At 54.9% G+C, this 19590-nt stretch overlaps 1 protein-coding gene across 11 annotated transcripts; it reads right to left on the bottom strand.

Moving 5' to 3' along the window:
* Nucleotides 1-190: 190 nt before the first annotated feature.
* SLC25A44 (solute carrier family 25 member 44) lies at nt 191-14721 on the bottom strand. 11 transcript variants are annotated; one of them, XM_028090131.2, is made up of 6 exons: nt 14586-14721; nt 10273-10936; nt 9270-9907; nt 4074-4201; nt 2041-2228; nt 192-1042 (listed from the first exon to the last, which is right to left on the bottom strand). In XM_028090131.2, the coding sequence occupies exons 3-6, from the start codon at nt 9892-9894 to the stop codon at nt 763-765; spliced, it is 1221 nt and encodes a 406-aa protein (XP_027945932.1). In that variant the 5' UTR covers nt 9895-9907; nt 10273-10936; nt 14586-14721; the 3' UTR covers nt 192-762. The 11 variants fall into 11 exon arrangements, with proteins under 11 accessions (XP_027945934.1, XP_027945932.1, XP_027945933.1 ...); XM_028090132.2 differs by having other exon boundaries at nt 10273-10393; XM_028090133.2 differs by lacking the exon at nt 10273-10936 and having other exon boundaries at nt 191-1042; nt 4074-4150.
* Nucleotides 14722-19590: the final 4869 nt, after the last annotated feature.

The raw sequence follows: 19590 nt of genomic DNA, 5'->3' as shown, positions 1-19590 counted from the left end.
GGCCACGGCCCAGCTCACCCCACGAGTCCAGCTGACGCGGCCTTCGGTCCGCTCCGCACGCCGGCGCCGGACGTGCTGGATGCGGGAGCGGGGGCCCGGGCTCCCCGTCGGAGACGCACGGCGACCTCTCGGACCGCCGGTGCGAGACGGGGGGGGGGGGGGGAGAGCGCGGTGGGCAGAGGGGCGGGGGGGAGGGCTGCGGCACCGCGCCGCACGGGGGAGCCGGGGGAAAGCGGTCCGAGGGCACGAACACCCCACCTCCTGAGACGGGCGGGGCCGCACGCCGCCCCTGCCACGGCTCGGCCACGGCTCGGCCACGGCTCGGCCTGCGTGGCCGGTGTGCGGCGGGCCGCGGACGGGCCTCTGGGGGGGGGTGTGGGACTGAGGCGCTGCGGGGAGAGCGCAGGGGCCCTGGCCTCCATCCCGTGGGGGGCTCCTGGGGCAGGTGGGCGACGGAGGGGCAGGGGGTTCAGAGGCACCTGTGCAGTGGACGGACACCGGGGGACACCTGACAGAGGAGGAGAGGGGACGCAAAACCGAAGGCAGGTGAAGGGGGTTAACCTTCGAAGCCTCGAGGCCCACATGGGCGGCGGTGGCGGCAAAGGTGGAGAAGCAGGGTCGGCTCTGATGTGGCCAGGGCGACAGAAGGGGGGGGGCAGCCGGAAGAAGTGTCAAGGCCTCGGGTAGCTAGCACCTTGCAGGTTGGCACCGTGGCCTCTCCCAGGGATGGGACCGATGAGACGTGGGGAGGCTCATCCAGCCTCACGTGTGCGGTTCGAGTGCAGGCTCTGACAGGCCCTCTGCCCCGGGGCGCCGCACCCCGCATCGCAGGCTTGGTGGCGGCCGGGCATGGGGCAAGAGTGCCGGGCGGCCCCCAGAGCAGCTGGGCAGTGTCGGGCTGGTAAGTGCAGCGGTCCTGCTGCGGGTGGCCTCCTGCCCCGCTCCTTCCTGTCTCCCAAGAATCCCTCGGGAGGCCCGTGACTGGGACGAAGAGATGAGAAAGCCCAGTGGTTCCACGACTCGGAGATTGCCGCTGTGAGACCTGTGTGTCCGTAAGTCCCAGTGACTGGGGTGTAGACGCAGGCGGCCCCACTGCCCAGGGCCCAGAGCTTCCCTGGGCGGCTCCAGACCAGCTGTCCTCTCCCCCCGGGGGCAGCGGGCCCAGGAGGCCTCATCTACTCAGAACTGGGCCCGCCCCTCCAGTCATCCCGGGCCTGTGCGTCCGGGGGCTGCTGGCTCTGAAGGAGCGTGAAAGGGACAAGTAACTGGGATTGAGGGAAAAGCCACGTTTTCCACCTGTCTGAGAAAGGGGTGGGCTCTGACTGCAGGATTGGTGCTTCAGCAGGACTGACAGTACCTAGTTCACAGGTGTTAAAAAAATACACACACAAAATAAGAGTATCAACATTTGTCCCCGACCTAATAACTCTCCAAAGAGAGGACAAGTGCTCTGGAGAACCAGAGGTTTTTCTGCTCCCGCTCCCTATGCAGAAGTACCTGGCACCGTGCCCCCCTCCCCCCGGTGGCAGAGAAAAGCAGAGCAGTCTGGTGGGCAGCTCCGTCCCAAAGTAAAAACAAGCAAGCCTGAGAGATGAAACAGGAAAGGTAGCTGATGGAACCTGGGCTGAAGGCCCGGGAGGAAGACCAGTGATAGTAAGCAAGCTCTATGTACAGCTCTTGTCGGGGTCTCAGGGACACAGATGGCGGGGGAAGCCGGAAGAAGGGTTCGCAGGGGATGGGTTGGGTGGGACTGGTGGGGACGGTGAGTCTCCTTAGGACAGGACTGAGGACCCAGACTGCGCAAGGGAGCCCAGTTTGGCAAGAAAATAAAAAGTAATGGGAGCAGGGGGTCCAGGTGTGGAGTCTCTTAAGCAAGAGCAGTTCAGAGTCTCTGTCACGTCCGAGACAGGCCATCCGGCCTAGGGCAGGGCTGCGAATGTGGTGGGGGCACGGGGTGGGGGGGGGTGCTACCCTCCCCACGCTGCCCCCACCCCAGAGTAGTGTGGCAAACAGCAGGGGTCGCTCCCTGCCACGAGTTACCAGTGTCTTGAGTCCACCAGCTCAGGTCGGAGGCTGAGTTTCTTGAGGCTCTCGTAACCCACCACAATGACAATGGTGGAGGGCGTGGCTGAGATGATTCTGGCCGAGAGGCCTTTCATGAGGCCCCAAGGCCCCTCTTCTGCCATCAGCTGTCTGAAGGTCAGGATGATGGAGCTCTTGCCTTCAACCTGGAAAAGCAACACAGTGGAGGGCCACGGTCTGCAGTCGAAGTCGCTCAGCACAGGCTCCCTCTGCCTTGGGGTCCAGGGGCTGGATTGTGCTTGTGAGGCAGTGCGGCACAGGGCTTCACGTGGGCTCCAGTGCCAGGCTGCCTGGGTTGAATTCTGCTCCCCAGCGCAGCCTCGGGGAACACAGTCACCTCTCTGCACTCAGTCCGTTCACATGTAAGCAGCGGTGGAGCGTACCCACCCCTGCGGTTCTGAGCAGTCAAGGCTGACAGGCGCACGCGCCCCGTAACTGCGAGCTGTCACTGCCGTCAGCAGATCAGCCACTCAGCTGCGGTCCTTGTCCTTACCCTGCGTGCGTCTCTCTGGCCTCAGGGAGACCAGGTGCTCGTGGCCCTGCTGGTCTGTCGTTTCCATTCCAACCACCTCAGTCCCTCAGTCCCTGCAGTTGGGAGTCCTCCCCTCACCCCAGGACCCCTGCTCCCTGCCACACTGGAAGTTTGGCTAAGGCAAGAATCTTCTCTGTTCCTGCCCCTTTCCCCGGACCCTGCCATCAAAGCGCACTTGGCCCCACTCAGACCCTCAGCCAGTGCAGGACACCTGCTCTCCTTGCCGTACTTCCCCGGAGTGGATGATGTTCACAAGGTGATCTCCGGCTCAGAGCATCACCCCCTCCTCCCCACCTCCCGTAGCCCCCTCCTCCACACTCTGCTCTTCCTCTGCAGTACCCTCCTCTGCCCGCCTCTGCCCCCAGCCCTCCCACGTATCCACAGCCGCGGTAGGGCCGCTCCAGCCAGCTTGGTCTCCTCCCGCCTGGGAGTGCCTCAGAAGTAGACACCTGTCCTTTCCCTGGGATCTCCTCATGGAACACTCAAAACAAGCCTCAGAAAAGAACGAGGAGGGAACCTGTGCACTTTATTATTTGCAAACCCATCAAATGCCAATTTATTCATTCAAAAGTGTGTGGGGGCAGCATTCTTTCCTCGGAACAAATATACCTTTAGATTTACCAGCCACCTCCATCCCAGCATCCTGGTTATCCGGGAAGCTGACCTCACCCCCAAGCTGTTGAGTTTCTTTTCCTCTCCTCTGACCCTCACCGGTGACCCCGCTCTCCTGGACAGCTGTCCTCCTACTCTACCCGCCTCAGACATCAAAATCCCCCATTCTCTCCACCTAAAGCTTTAGACAGCAGAGCGCCATTTGTATGTGACACACCCATATTCAGGTTCTATTTCCTTGGACTAGGTGCTGGGGAACTATCTCTGGGCTGAGAGAAGACAGGGACGGTTATCTCTGGACAGCACCACCAAGGGCTCTGTCAGCAGCTCTGCTGAGTCCACATGGCACAGTCTGTGAGGCTTACTCAAGAACAGTCTGTAGAGAACTCAGCCCAGCGGAGAAACCAGACTTAGGGAATTCGTTGGAATGGATATATTTCAAATAACCACAGACCTGCAAAGTAAGGAAAAGGTGTCTGATCGGCTAACAGGAGGCAGAGCAGGGAGGAGCCGGGGAGCATGGCGAGGACAGGAGCAGGGGTGTGCAAGGACGAGCAGGGCGTGTAAGGACAGGGGCAGGGCGTGTAAGGACAGGGGCAGGGCGTGCAAGGACAGGAATGGGCGTGCAAGGACAGGGGCAGGGTGTGCAAGGCCACAGACATCACAGGGAAACACTAGGTGCTTCAACGTGCTCAGCTGGTTTCTGCAGATGCTAACTGACCACAGGAAGGGGACTGGCTGACCCGGACAAGGCCGGCTAGACCAGAAGGCCATGATGCAGAGAAGTCAGGGGGGCGCTGGGGAGCCCCGAGGTCACTCTCCTCACCGGGCTGGAGGCTGGTCTTACCTGCACGCGGGTGCGGATGACGTCCATGGGATTGGTGAGGATGGAAGCGGTGGCCGCAGCCAGGGGCCCCGACACAGCTTGAAAGACAATGTGTGGGCACTCCTTAGGACAGAGGTATGAGAGCTGTTCTGGAATCGAGGGAAAGACAATGCCTCAAGACGTGAGGCGCCATACGGTCTGCCCTCATGCTGCTTCTGTGCCCAACAAGGACGAACCCTCTCCAAGCTCAGCCCCCTTGGACCCCAGAACTCCCATCTTCTCTTCTCTTCCTCGCTTCCATTGGAACCAACAAAACTGAGGAATCTCAGGGCCCTTCTGGAAGCCATGCTGGGTACGTTGCCCACTTTGAACGGAAGATTCCTCCAGAGAAAGGGTTTCAGAACCTCTCTGCTTGCCAGTTCCTTTCATCCGGTGGACAGTAACCGCCCCCGCCACCCGGTGTAAAACACTAATGACTGTTCTCTACCCGTCTCAACCCACGGCCAGGAACGCACACGGCCCATTTTCTCACGTGCGCACCAAATGGCTGGCAGCGCTGGCTCTCCGAGGAAGGGGCAGGGTGACCGCGGAGGGCAAGGAGCCTCTTCACTGCATCCCTTTCCTAACCTTGTGAATTTTGAGCCATGTGAATATTTTATTGCATTTTTTAAATTCCAGTTTGTTAACATACAGTGTTATATTAGTTTCCAAGGTACAATATAGTGATTCAATAATTCTATACACTACTCAGTGCTCATCATGATAGAAGTACCTTCATCCCCTTCACCTGTTTCCCAGTCCCCCACCCACCTCCCCTCTGGCGACCAGCTGTGTATTTTCTAGAGTTAAGAGTCTGTTTTTTGGTTTGTCTCTTTTTTCTTTGTCTTGTTAAATTCCACGTTTGTGTGAGATCCTACGGTATTTGTCTTTCTCTGACTGGCTTATCTCACTTAGCATTATACCATCTACCTCCATCCACGTTGTGGCAAATGGTAAGATTTCATTTTTTTTTTATGGCTAATATTCCATTATGTATATACCCATGTGAATTTTTTTAAGATTTTTAATTTATTCATGAGAGAGAGAGCGAGAGAGAGCGAGCGAGCACAAGCAGGGGGAGAGACAGGCAGAGGGAGCAGACTCCCCACTGAGCAGGGAGCCCAATGGGGGGCTCGATCCCAGGACCCTGGGATCATGACCTGAGCCGAAGGCAGATGACTAACTGACTGAGCCACCCAGGTGCCCCCCCCCCCATGTGAATGTTTTTAAAAATAAAAACAATGACAAAAGAGAAAGTCATATCCAACAGTAAGATGTTTTCTCCAGGCTACATCAAGAAAGAAAAACTCATTTTTCAAAAATGCTGATGGAGACAGTGGCAGAGGACCCAGACTCGCCCATTCCCCGGTCACTGGGAACCCACTGCAGCTGAACTGTTAGCTTTACCCTCTCTAGCGCTGAAAGACAAGAGCTCGTTTGTTCCACAGAGGCTCACTGCGTGGCCATCACCGTGCACCAGCCACCCCAGGCCCTGAGGACGGAGAGTGAATAAACAAGCTCAAATCCTACGCTTAGAAAGTTTTCCGTTCTACTGGGGGAACACAGACAATCCAATGAAAAGCAAAAGATATAGCGATGTCAGAAGGTGATGTGTGCCCTCTGTAGATAAAGCAGGAAAGGGAGACAGGGAATGCCGAGTGTTGGGAATGCAGGGGTTGCCGTTTTAAACACGGTGGTCATGGAAGCCTCTCCAAGAAGGCTGAAGTTTGAGCAAAGACCTGAAGGAGGGTGCAAGCCCTACGGATCTGTGGAAAGAACTTTCCAAGCAGAGGTAACATCCTATGCAAAGGCCTGGAGGCAGGAGCGTGCATTAAGCCTTTGAGGGCAGCAAGGCCTGAGTGCCTGGAACAGAGCGAGCAGGGAACAAGAGTAGACGAAGTCCGAGAGGTAAGTCATCAGGGCCTGGAAGCCACTGCAAGAGCTTTTCGCTCTGAATGAGGCTGGATATAAAGCAGACTCATCATTTCAGAGATTCAGTCTCAGTTTTCTCTCTACAGTTCAGTTGCCATAGAACTTTTAAGAATTTTTTTCTTTGCCCTTTTGGTAATTTGTGGCCACCTAAAGATGAGGGTACAGAAGGAAGGTGGGGGTTGGTGGGGCAGATGTGAGGGCCTCTGGGTCTGGCAGCATGGCAGGACTCCTTACGCCCAGCCAGAAACACCTCTCCCCTGGTTGCTAATCGCCTCCCTCCCTCCCCCAGGGTCAGCAAAAACCGAGACAAAGTGACCACCGCCTCACCCGTATCCTGTTTCTCCTGAGAAGGAAGCATCTTGCGGCCACTGGGAGGTGGCATCTGGCCGGGAGCTGCCAGCCTCCATGGGCCTGTCTGCACTGGCCCTCGGGCCTGCAAGCCACAGCAGGATCCAGGTTCCAACTGTAGTCAGAGACACATGCCATTTTCCTGGGACTTCGGGAGAGGATGAAAAAACAAAGCAAGAGAGTGGGGGAAAGAGCCCCATGTCTTTGCTCTCCATTCTTCATTCAATAAGCACTTACTGGGCACCTCTTATCTGCAAAGCAGAAAACGATAAACCCAGGCTGACTTGGTTTAAGTCCCTCCTGGCTACGTGACTTTGAACAGTAATATAAACGTATATTTATTTAATGCTGCTGGATGCCAGGCGCTGTGTGAGCACAGGACATACAACAGAGAAATGAACAGGGAAGGGCCTTCATGGGAGCTGAGTCGAGGATAAAATGATTGCAAATTATGACAAGTGCTATGAAGGAAACAAGCTGCAAAAGAAAAGAGAAAGAGCCCTTTTGCCAACCGGGTGACGAAGTCTTCCGTGCAAACGTGGCACGGAGGCTGAGGTCTGGGGCGCCCCAGGCTGAGAGCACATTATCTGCGAAGGCAGAGAGGTGAGAGCAGAGCTTGGTGTGTTTCAGGAGCAGAGGGAAGGACGGTGAGGATGGAGCAGAGCAAGGGGAGAGAGGCCCACCGCGGGGCTGGCACAGCAGACGGGCCAGGTCACGGAGACCTGCCCTGACTACGGACACGTTTGATTTTATTCTAAATGCCCAGAAGGTAGCATTGGTAGAGTTTAAGCAAAAGGGAATGACAAGAACCACTCTACTCCTTTAACATATATTTACAAAGCACACGTGGCCCAGAGCCTATCTGGCAGGTAGTGTGTATTCAATAAATGTTAGTTTCCTCCCACTTCCAAGAAACTTTCCAATCAACTGTATCTCAATTGTATCTCAATTAAAAAATGCATTTTTTTTTAAAAGGAACCTTTCCACCCAGTAGAAGATATAAGGCACACACAAATAACATCAAGGCAAGTGATACGTCGCTTCTGGGTCAAGGGCTCCACGGAGCAAGGCAAGGAGGCAGTAGGGAGCACTTGGGCATGTCACGGCTTCCCAGGGCAGGTGCGCCTGGAGGGCCGAGAGGAACAAAGCAGGGGTGGGAGACACGACGCAGTGGAGGATCTGTGCATGATCTGGCCGGGCTGCCTCACACGCCACACTAGGGGACGCTCCTCTGGAAAGGGAGGTGGAAGCCAGACTGAGGAGATGGGCTTGTACTCGGTGAGCAGTGGGAGCCACCGAGCACCACAGCCAGGGTTTAAAGAGTGACTCCATTAGGTGTGTGTGGTAGGTGGGATGGAAGACCAGCTAGAGGGCTGGCGCAGCGCCCAGCAGGGTGGTCGCTGAGGCGTGGTTTCCAGGGAAGGCAGGAGAAATGGACAGAGAGTAGGGAAAGACATTCTGGGGTCACTAGGAGCAGATGTGGGGACGAGGAAGAGGGAGTGACAGTCTCAGGGATGTGGAGAATAATGTGGCCGCTGAGAGAAAGAAGTGAGTCAATCAGCTTGGGATGAAAAATAGTTCACTGAATAGTTTCAGATATAAATGCATGCATCTAAGTCGAGAGGCCCAGCAGTCAGAGTGTCTGTCCAGAGCTCTGGAAAGTTAGTCTGGGGATAGACACAGGTTTTCTGACGTGGCAGAAAAGGACAAGTCAATTGTAAATGAAATCGCATGAGAAGAGAAGGGCGAAGACAGACACCAGAGAAAATGCTCACAATTCCTAGAGTTTTTCTTTTCTTTTAAGAGAGAGAGAGAGAGCACAAGCAGGCAGAGAGGCAGGGGCGGGGGGGTGGGGCAGGGAGAAGCAGGCTCCCCGCCGAGCAAGGAGCCCAATGAGGGATTCAATCTCAGGACTCTGACCTGAGCCGAAGGCGCCCCTTCTGGAGTTTTTCTTAACATTAAGATTAGCAGGATCCATTCCCAAAAGATCTGATGCAAAGGGTCAGGGGTGGAGTCTGGGTATGTGGATTTTACCAAATATTCAGGAAGAAAGACTGTGTTAAACAGGAGAGGGAAACAGAGCTAGCAATAAAGAGGAAGGTACCATCAGGAAAAAGGGAGAATCACAAACGTGTAGTGCCAGAGGGATAGGATGATCACAGATTAGGAAGTCATTGTGAAATTTGGTTAGGAAGGTCCCAGATACTTTGGACAGAAGGCCCACTGCCAAGGCTCAGGAGCCCGCAGAAGGGCCTGGGGAGGCTTCAAGCAGAGACCATCCTCATGGGAGTCTGCTGGTTGCCCAAAGCTGTGGATGCCAAGGGTCACAGGCACGCTCAGGTCCTGTTCTTGGCAAGGCACTCTGCCCTTCCAGAATGAAATCTGGCGACATGTTTATCGAGGCCCTCAAAAATGTTATCTTTGGACCCAGTGATCCATTTCTGGGAAATACTTAAAAAGAAGTAAAATGTCTTATGAACAAAAATACGTTCTAGGAGCGGAGGAGTTCAAGGCTCTATGACATCTTGAATTTAACAAAGCTGAGGAAAGGCATCCAACTTAAACACTCATCTGAAATTTGAAATTTCATCTTCAAATCCCAAATATCCCATGAATTTTGTCCTTCCTCGCCTTCCAATTCTCTACCAAAATTCCACTAACCCTCATTGATTGAAAGGCAGCCAGAACACACTTGATGTTCTACAGTCGTCTACTTTACTCGTCTGAGTCCCCCCACAATAACATAAGCTCCCTGAAAGCAAGAAGCCGTGTCTCATTCATCTGTGAACCTCTTGGGGTCAAATGTTTGCTGAATGAACAGCCCATTCTCCCGTGAAGTCTTCCACTCCAGCGCGCACAGGGCCACCCTCTACCCCCGCTCTCCCGGCCGCCTCTTACCTGCATAGAAGTGATAGAAGGGCCACCAGACAGCACTATTTGGGATGTAGGTAAGCAGTGAAGCCACGTAGCCTCGGTAAAAGCCTCGGAGCCCGTCAGCCCGCAGGATCTGCCTGATGATGTCCTTGGTTTGGCCAAAGGCTACTATCCCTCGTCCCTCGGGGCTCCCTCGCACTTGGAAGCGGCCCATTCTCTCGCCCTTGCGCTGCATCATCAGGTGCTGGGACACCACATCAATTGGCACTGTGATGCTCTGGGCCACAAGGGAGGCCGAGCCACCGGCCACCAGCGACTTGACTGTGTTGCTCTGGCTGTAGTCAGCGACAAACTTCCGGGTGAGCTCGTACGTGGTGACGTAGCACTGGCCAGAGATGAGGGTGAAGGTGTTGACCAGGAACCCCCGGTAGAGGCCAGTCACACCGTCTGCTCGCAGGATCTTGATGAAGGCATCAAAAGTCCCGTGGTAGAGGCTCTTGCCTTTCTGGACCTGCAGCCGGGTGCGGATGAGGGTAAACGGGTAGACGCTGACACGGATCATCATCGTCATTGCTACACCAAACACGTAAAACTTCTTCTTGTCCAAGTGTTCCCACTCGATGATCTGGATGTTGCGCTTGTCCTCCATGGCGCCTGGAGACCTGGAGACGTGAGCGGGCGGGAGGACGTGGGGAAGGAGGCTAGCGCTTCATGCTCTGTCCTGCTGGCTAGGCTCTGAGCCCCGTCCTCAGGCTTCATCTCCTGGGGTACCCACCACCCCAAAGTTTAGATTCCAGTCCGGCTTGGCCGACTCTTGCCTGAGTCTTCCTTTGGGGATCAAGATGCTGCCCCCCTCCCCGCCTCTTTTATCGGCCCTCCCCCAACTCCAGAGGCTGCTCCACACTTCAGCGACTCCTGCAGCCCCACCCCCACCTCGGCTCCCTGCCCAGGCTGATCAAATCACCCACTGCAGTTCCTGCCTCTGCCTGGGCCCTGGTGCCCCAGCCCATGCTCCTCCTCTGCTCACCCAGGCAGAGCTCAGGACGCTGTGTTGCTCTGGCTTTGGTCCCGCTTGAGGGCCGTGCATCCTGCCAGGCGGTCCTCCAAGTGGGACTAAGGGATGTCACTAAGTGATGCTTAGCAGGTTCCTAATGCGGAAGGGAAGTAAGTGCTCCATTTGGGATGCTCCTGGGCCCACTGAGGAGGCATGGCCTTGACCTCTGACCCTCAGCAGGGTGCCTCTTTCGGCACCATATACAAACTGACTTACCTTACTTTGCTTCTGGTTTCCCCGTGCTGGCCCCTCTGAACTCCCCTGGCTCACACTCACTACACTTTTCTTTCCTCCAGTCTGTATTAGAAGAAAACGTGGCACCCCCTCCCTCCCCTCCCTCCAGTGAAAGGAGTTAGAAAGTTAGGGACAAGCCAAAGGTCAGAGTCCTCTTTGGTTATTAGATAACTCACTCTAGAGAAAAAGGAAAGAACCAGCAGAGAGCTAAGTGGTTTCCCTGAAGTCTTGAGAACCACAGGGCAGAGGACATGCCTGGCCCTTCTCACCCCTAAGCACAGAAATCATAACCTCTGTCCTGTATAATGAGGGGAGATTCAAGTGACAGGGAAGATACAGACTCTGCCTTCAAGAAACACACAGTCTGTTCCCGAAGACAACAGCATCCGTCTGGGGAATGGATCTAAGATATAGAGAGAAAGAATCCAGGTCAAAGTACTGTAACGTGGCTCTGAGGTCAAGTGTATCCACTGCCTAAGTTCTCCAACAAAACTAGTACTAATGTAATAATTGTATAAAATCAGGAGCTTCCAACTTAACAACTGTCGAACAGCAGGTCATGATATGTTGGACATATTCTTGGTGACAACATAATGTGTTCCTGGGTAGGACACTGGACGGTTTCAGCCAGAGCGGAAATGGGGACGTGAAAGTGGCAGTGAGCAGTCAGGGGCTCCCCAGGCTTTGGGAGAAATCCCAACAGGCTGGGAAAGGAGGTGGCCACATAAAAGGGACAACTCTAGAAGCTGAAATGTTCCCGAAGCCAGTGCCCTGGCCAGCCTCATGTCAAGTGACTCTGTCTAAACAGAGTCCATCCTCAACCACCTTCCCCAGCCAAAGGTCCCAAGCAGCCTGAGCAGCTTCTCACTTTACCATGGAAGTCAGTGGAGAAGCCCAGTGAGCTTTTCGGCCCCCGCCCCCCAGCTGGACTGTGTCACTGTCACAGAAGGCCAGGCTGCCTGCAGTGCAAGCTGAGCACCTGTGCGTTGAGGGAAAACCTCAGCTTCCAGGTGAGGCAAATGGGAGGAACCCCTGGAGGGCAGAGCCCTTTGAACAGGGCAGGAATGCATGTCAACCACGAAAGCAGCAAACGATGGCTTGGCACAACCAGCTTGGCCCAAACGTGGGATGTGGGCAATGAGCGAGAGGAACGCTGCTGTGTCACTTGCTGTGGGCAAAAGTGGCCCTTCCTCCCCAGCCTCAGCCGGGGACACCCACCAAGCCCAGTGGTCCTCTCCTCTGAGGCTTCAAGAGAACATGTCATTGCCTGCCCTGCCCCGAGTGTTTGCTATCCAGGGTCCCAAGGTCATGTTTCCAACACCAGTGAGCCATGCGCAGAGACAGACTCTAGGATTTTCTGAATACCTATCACCTCACGTAACCCTTACGACTTAACCTGTGCACCGTTAGACACTTCTGCTAAATGAGGACACCGCATCAGGGAAGTTAAAAGGAACGGGTCCAAGGTCACGCCGCTGGTCAGTGGTGGAGGCACGATATGAGCCAAGATTTCTCCTCTACTGACCATGCCTTCTACCCCATGGGAGGTGAGGAGTTCCAACACAAGTCACACTGTTCAGCCTAAAGCCAAGTCACTCCCACCTGTGGGAGGCAGCATTAATGCCCTCATGGCTGCTGCTGGTCACCCAAGGGTTAAGCATAAGCTCCTGGCCCCGCAGATGACCAGAGATTTCTCTCAGCTTTGTTCCAGAGAAACCAAGAGCTGCCCCTGCTTTCCCAGTGTGCTGGTGGAGTGACTGACCGAGCTGAGTGGCTGAGCAGCACGTTGCTGTCACAGGACAAATACAGCTGGGCCCAAGCAAGAGCGCCTCCTGCCGGGCTTGTGCAAACTATGTGCTAAGCAGGACAGAAAGGCAGAGCAGCAGATTCCGTCCCAGGACCTTCTGAACTTGTCAAGCTGAGTCACAAAGTACCAATATCTCTGGGGCCCCTGGGTGGCTCAGTCATTAAGCATCTGCCTTCAGCTCAGGTCATGAGTCCTGGGATCGAGCCCCACATCGGGCTCTCTGCTCAGCGGGGAGCCTGCTTGTCTCTCTGCTGCTCTGCCTGCCGCTACCCCTGCTTGTGGTCGCTCTTCTCTCTCTCTCTCACAAATAAAATAAAATCTTAAAAAAAAAAAAACCAGTATCAATATCTCCTGACGAGAAGTCTTAATTAAGGCAGGACCCAGTGCCCCATTTCTCTGCTTTCCTCCATCACTTATGTGTGCCTGTTGATTTTAAATTCCCAGAAGGATGGCGGGGGACTCTCGAACGCCAAAGCAGGTATCTCCTACCGTTGCCACAGTGACAGGAGAAGCCACTAAGGGTCACGCCTCAGAGGGAGAAGCCGGTACAGCTGAAGGCGAGAGGGCCTGGCACTCACTCCCTCGCCTCACAAGTGGGGTCTCAACCTGCTCTTTGTTACATAACCTCCAGACTTCCTGCTGAAACATCAAAACTAGTTCCTCTTGTTTTACCCACTGGAAAATCCTCTTGGCAGACACCTGTACGCACACTTCCTCCAGCCTTCCCTTCTCCCAACTCAATCAGCCCCCATTCTTTATGGCTCTTTCCCAGACCCTTATTTGTGTGCACAGCTCTGATTCTGAATTTCCTCCCATCTTTTAACAACTGCTCAGGCACAGAGGTTGAGGTGCTTCCTATGGGGACCCAACAGATGACCCAGGATGCCCTGAAGTCATCAAATGAGATGTCAGAGGCAGAGCCTCCCCTACCAAGCTGCACAGGGGAAAGGGACAGATTGGTGGTCTCTGCACATCTCCCTTCCACTTGCACTCTTCCTGAACCAGAAACATCACACCAGACTATTCACTAGGTTCTGAGATAAGATTCTGGTTCGGGATAAGGCAGTGCCATCTGGAAGGCCAGGTCATGCAGTGGAAAGAACACCTGTCCTCAGGAGATCCAAGTTTGAGTTCCACTTCAATTGGTATGATTGGAACCATGTCACTTCATTGAAAGTCAGTTTTCTCATCTGGGAAGCGGGGCCGGTCAGGCCTGCCATGGCTGTATAGTAGTGTGGAGCCACTCACGGGAGGCCATACGTGTAAAAACGTTTTGTAACAGCAAAGCATCTCTATCATGGCACAAAGTTCTACTAGACAATGCTGCTCTAAATCCTGGCTACTCAGAGCAGCACACACGCCAGCAGCACGGACATCAGCTGTATTTCTTGTTAGAAATACAGAGTTTCAGGTTGCAGGCTTGCCCTGCCGAATAAGAGCCAACATGTTAACAAGCTCTCTGGGTGATTAAATGTGCCAGCGTTTGGAAAACACTGCCTTAAATGTTAAGGATTGTCAGTATTACCATAACAATGATACAGCTACTGGAAGAGTCCAGGACCATTATGACTCCATCCTGACTTGTCACCAGAACTGGGCCCAGTGATGGTTACTAGACGCAGGCAGAGCTTTCCGGGCTAGCCAGCCCCACCAAAGTAAATCCCCTTCTGCAGCTCCGGACCCACACCCACAGGCTTGGGTCCCCGATTCTGAGCTGCAAACAAGATCTTTGCTTCCCCCTTCTGTTCCTCCGTTCTCCCATCGCCTCTGCGAGACGCTGCAACCTGGGAGCCACCTCCCCCAGGACGAGCGCGGATACATTTACACGCTTGCCCACCTCTCCTCAGGGGAGGTCCCCGCGATGCCTCCGACCCCTCCTTCGAGGCCATCTCCTCTCTCCGTCACGGTGAGGTCCCACCCAGCTCTCCCTGTGGTCGTCCACTGGCACCCACGTGATCCCTCATCACTGACACCACATGACACCCGTCCATGCAGCGCCTGGCCTGGCCCCCCGCACAGCCGCCCTGGGCCGGGGGCTCGGACCTGGCCGTGCCACGCCTCTCGCCCCGCTCCCTCCGCTGTGCGCTCCTCCGACAGGAACAGACGCCTGGCTGCAGTCGCCCCTGAGCCCCGGAGCTGCGAGGCCGGCTCCCGCGGAGCCGCAGGCACCCGGTGCTGCCGCCGTGACAGGTCCAGGTCCTCGGAGACCGTAGCCGTCAGGCACCCCGCGCCGGCCGTTCCTTACCTCCTCCGATCAGGGAGGTTCCGCCGCGACTGAGGCGAACTCCGAGCCCGGACCTCTAGGCCACAGCTCCCACTCTAGCCTCCATGCCCGGCGACCGCCGGCCCCCGCTTGCATCTTCCTCCATCTCGACCGGGATCCCGGTACTGCCGGAACCGGAAATTGAGACACTGTCATTCCCGCCCCTCGCGTGGGGGGGCGGGGATACGCCGCGGGCAGGTCCACCAATGGCGTGCTGAGCTTTTAGCCCCCCCTCTCCCCCGCCCCCGAGGAGGGGGGAAAATGGGCGGGGCCCGTGGCCATCTTGAATTCGGGCAGAAGCCACGCCTTCGTTGGCTTCGTCGTGCCCTCAGTTCTACGGCGCGTGCGTGTCCTTTCTCGTTCGCAGAAGCCAAGTCACCTGGCCCTTCTTGAGGATCCCGTTGTAAATGGGTCACCTTGTGTTTCGGGTCTATTGGAAATCCAACTTCCAATCTAATCTGTAATTTTTGCGTAACTTTTCTCATCTATGGAGCCAAACAGGCCAATGTGCAGCAGGAAGGACTGAGGTTAGACAACCGATTTTGAGGTTTGAGAACTCAAAAAATTGCAGGAATAGGGGCCATTCTGGAGGTGGAGTGAGTGACATTAGGGTCTCGTCCAGCTCTGAAACTACTTATATTTGGATTTAAAAGGAGAGGAAGAGCTCTTTAAATGAGCGACTGGAAAGCCTGGGGTGGAGAGTCGGTTCATTTCAAATGAGGTATTTTCACAACTCAACAACAAAAGACAAAAAACCCCATTTAAAAATGGACAAAGGACTTGAATAGACATTCCTTTCCTTCCGTCAGTTCATTGGTAAGTCCCCTCTTCCGTTTGCACAGACCAAGTATCTGGGGGCATCCTTGCACGCTCTCCATTTCTCACCCATCACATGTAGCCCGTCATCAGACACCATGGGCTTCATCTCAAAAATATGGCCAGAGCTTGGCCACTCCCCACCACCTCCACACTGCCTGCCTGGCCCCAGCCACCACTCTCACCTGGGTGATTCCAGAAGCTACCTCACCGGTTTCTTTGCTTCCACTCTTGCTCCTGCTATGTTCTAATCAGAAGACAGCAGCCAGGGTGATGCTTTTAAATTCTAGGTCAGATCATGTCCCCTCATCTGTTAGAAATGCTCCAGCAGTTCCCCATTTATTCGGAGTAAAAGCCAATATCTACAATGGCAAAGGCCTACAGGGTCCTACAATCTCCCCCCGACCCTGCACACCCAGTATCTTTCTCCCTTCATCTACTACTCTCACTCCTGCCTCAGGGCCTTTGCACTGGCTTCTGCTTATGTCTGGAAGTTTTCCTGCAGGCATCCACATAGCCTGTACTTTCTTTCATTGTTTCATTGCTCAAACTTCACCTTATCAATGAGACCTACTCTGAATCTCCTATTTAAAACTGTAGACACTCCTTCCACTCAACCTTCTTTCTGCAACTCAATTTTTTCCTTTACAGCACATCACCATCTAATGCACCCTACCTGTGTGACTTATTTCTGTCATCTGTCTCCCACACTAGGATGTATGCTCTATGACCACAAGAATTGTGTCTGCTTTGTTCATTGGTGTGCCATCAGTACCTAACAGTGCCTGTCACATAGGAGGTGCTCAGTAAATATTTGAATGAATGAGAGGATTTCAGCATTGAGAGTATTATCCAGGCACACAGAAACCCAATGAAGCAGCAGCAGTGTATAAACAGGATTATAGTGAGGTGTACATAGGGCCCTAACTGCGTGATAGGTTTGAGAAGAATCCAGAGGGGATGATGTCCTAGGTGGAAGAAACAGCATGCCTCAAGGAACCATACTGTTAGTTCCGTTAGGCAGGTTGTCTGTTCATCTCTGTGTCACCAAGGCCTGAAATAATGCTGGGCACTCAGTAAAGGTTTCCGGAAAACAGTACAAGGTGCTCGGCCGCTGCATGTGGTGCAAGGTGTATATGGAGCAACTAGAGGAAAGGCACACTGTCCCAGGAGGTTATTCTGGAGTTCTTTACTCTGGAGTGAATGAAAAGCCATTTCAAGTTTTTTTTCCTCTTAAAATTTATTTATTTATTTGAGAGAGGGAAAGCAAGAGCACGTGTGTGCACGAGCAGGGGGAGGGGCAGAGGGAGAGGAAGAGAAAGAACCTCAAGCAGACTCCCCGCTGAGCGCGAAGTCTGACGTAGGGCTCTATCTCACGACCCTGAGATCATGACCTGAGCTGAAATCGAGAGTCGGATGCTCAACCAACTGAGCCACCCAGGCTCCCCTAGCCATTTCAAATTTTAGGCAGAATTTTTTTTTTTTTTTTTAGTTAAGTTCCTCTTGACCCAGGCCAGAGAATGGAGTCTGGATGGGAGTGGCAGAAAGGTGGAAGAGACTGGTTAGGGGTCGGCTCTGGTTGCCTTGGTGAGGTGGTCAGGACCTGGTGGGACTGCAGAGGTCCTGAGGAATTCCCGGGCAAGCGAGGAGGGGGAGGAGATGGGGTGGGGACCCAGTCAGTGGAGTGGAGGGGTGGGAGAGAGGAAGTGTTGGGTGAGCCCCAACCCTCCATGTTGCAGTGTAATCGCTAGCATAGGGGAACATGGGAGAGGGAGCAGGTTTGGAGGGGATGATAAATTGAATGTGGGACATGTTGCATTAGAGATGTCTGTGGCGTGTCCAAGTGGAGGTAAGCAGTAGCTAGAAGGGCAGGCAATGCACTGTCCCCCACAAGACCTCTTCCCCAGCTTGTGGCTGGCCCTGCTGCTGTGCTGTAAGCCGTGTGCGGACAGGAAGTAAGTCTGACTCATGTGTCTCCTGCTGTCTAAGTCAAATTCTGGACCACAGCACGTGCTGAGTGCGTGTTTGCTGAATGGATGGATAGATGGACAGATGGGCATCTTTTGTTAAGAGGAGGGAGAGGAAGGGGCGCCTGGGTGGCTCAGTCGTTAAGCGTCTGCCTTCGGCTCAGGTCATGGTCCCAGGGTCCTGGGATCGAGCCCCGCATCGGGCTCCCTGCTCCGTGGGAAGCCTGCTTCTCCCTCTCCCACTCCCCCTGCTTGTGTTCCCCCCGCTCTCTCTGTCAAATAAATAAATAAAATCTTAAAAAAAAAAGCGATGGGAGAAGAAGTAGTAGGCATGGTGACACTGTCCAAGGGAGCTTTTAGCGGGAGAGAAGAGAAGGATGCTCGCAGGAAACAGGTGCAGTGGCAGTCAGGTAGGCAGGTAAGTGAGAGAGCACACAGCCAGAGACCAAAGGACAGGTGTTGCAGGAAGAAATTGCCACCAAGGTCAAAGGCTGCTGAGAGGTCACGTAGGGCGAGAGGGAGGGAGGTTGTGCTGTCACAGATGGTAAGCATCCTGTCGCTAGGGGCGTAGTGCCTCACGCTGCCTGCTGTGGAGGTGGCTTGAGGTGCCTCCTGTCCGCCAGGGTGTGGACAGCCCACTCTCTGTCTCGCATTCTTCTAGTTGGCTCAGGTACCTCCTGAGTGATGCACACAGTGAGTGCCAGGGAAATCTTGGGGGAGAAGAATCGGCCAGGACTTGGGCTGGTTGGGAAGATGGCACAGAGGCGTCTAAACTGTACCTCAGAAGGAGATGAGGAAAGAGAAATTTCCAGAGTGATGGTGAGGGGAGGCAGAGAAGAGGAGAGAAAGGATGTGCTTCCAGAAGCCTCTGGGTCCCCTGGATGAAGACGTCCGGCGGGCTTGTCCTCGTGCTGGCTGGAGCGCAGGAGAAAGCTCGCTCTGGAGCTGCCCGTTTGGCAGTGAGGGATCCGTAACGCTTAAAGCAGAAGGAGCTTCCTGTGCCTTCCTTCCGAGAGGTGAGGGATGGCAGCGCAGACAGGAAAGGTGGGCCAAGTTGCTGACAGCAGCCGCGTCCTGGCTCAGCGCCCTCGGGGGGCCCCACTGCTCTTGGTCTAGAGGTCCGCAGGGGAGCCGCAAGACGAGTCTCGCAGGTGCTTGAACAGCGAAAGCCAGGCTTCGGGTAACAGCACCTTGGGTGACAGAGGAAGATGAGGAAGACGGAGCCAGCCGGGGAGAGAGATATTCCTAGAGAAGCCAACTCACTCCAGTAAAGAAGACACAGCAGACGGGATGCGGAGAGACTTGCGCACCCGTGTTCATTCCAGCAGCGTTCACCGTAGCCAAGAAGTGCGACAACTCGAGCGTCCACCAGCGTGTGAACAGGTGAAGAAGCTGCGGGGCGAACCTACAACGGCAGTGTTCAGCCCCTAACAGGGAAGGAAGTCCACCAACATGGATGAGACTTGAGGATGTTATGGGAGTGAAAAAAGCCAGTTGCAGGAGGCCAAATACTGTGTGACTCCGCTTACATGAAGTACACATTGTTTGCTTTGTGCCGTGTTAAAAATAAAAACATCTTTAAAAAAGAAGCCCCAGAGAAAGAGAGTTATGGGAATACAGTGGCCAAGTGTGAAGGTGGCACAGAGGTCAAGGCCAGGTGGGGCTTACGGGGAGCTTCGGTGAGTCATTTTTGCAGAGAGGTAGGGGAGAAAGCCAGAGCACAGGGCATCCAAGAGGGCCTCTCTGGGGGAGCCATGGGCAGGCAGCCGGAAAGGACCCTCTCTGGGTTTTGGTAAGAACGGGAAAGAGAGCCGGTGGGTGTGGGGGGCGGCAGGGTGCAGCGTTATCCTTTGTTTGGACCCTGCCGAGAGCACCCAGCACAGGGGCTGGTGGGAGAGGCAGGGGTGCTAGGGTGAGGGCAGTGCTGGGGTCTCGGCGGAGAGGAGCCTCCAAACGGGTGCGCACAGAGCGCGGCTCCTCAGATTGTTAGATCGGGGAAGGGTGTGGCCAGGCTGGGGGTGGCTGCACGGTCGCTCTGTAAATTCAGTCCACCAAGAGGGGAGCAGGGACCGTGGGGCCGGCAGCTGCAGGGAGCGGCCACGGATGAGGAAAGGGCTGTGGGGTTGGTTCTGGGTGTGGGCAGGTGGCAGGGCAGGTGGTTTGCCCTTGGAGGCGGCCGCGGCCCCCGCAAACCTGGCGCTCCT

This window comes from Eumetopias jubatus, unplaced genomic scaffold (assembly GCF_037043125.1).
Source record: "Eumetopias jubatus isolate StellerSeaLion01/CBP00866 unplaced genomic scaffold, mEumJub1_p1.0 scaffold_12, whole genome shotgun sequence".
Classification (NCBI taxonomy): Eukaryota; Metazoa; Chordata; class Mammalia; order Carnivora; family Otariidae; genus Eumetopias; species Eumetopias jubatus.
The sequence above is the reverse complement of the archived record's forward strand: the minus strand, read 5'-3'. Positions and strand labels throughout refer to the sequence as shown.

Excerpts from the sequence above, each read along its gene's own strand:
- SLC25A44 (XM_028090131.2), bottom strand. The coding sequence starts at position 9,894 with ATGGAGGACAAGCGCAACATCCAGATCATCGAGTGGGAACACTTGGAC. Across the intron at positions 4,202-9,269 it reads CTTCTATCACTTCTATGCAG|AACAGCTCTCATACCTCTGT; the intron begins GTAAGAGGCGGC and ends CCTCGATTCCAG. Across the intron at positions 1,043-2,040 it reads CTGGTGGACTCAAGACACTG|GTCTCACAGCGGCAATCTCC; the intron begins GTAACTCGTGGC and ends ACGGACACACAG.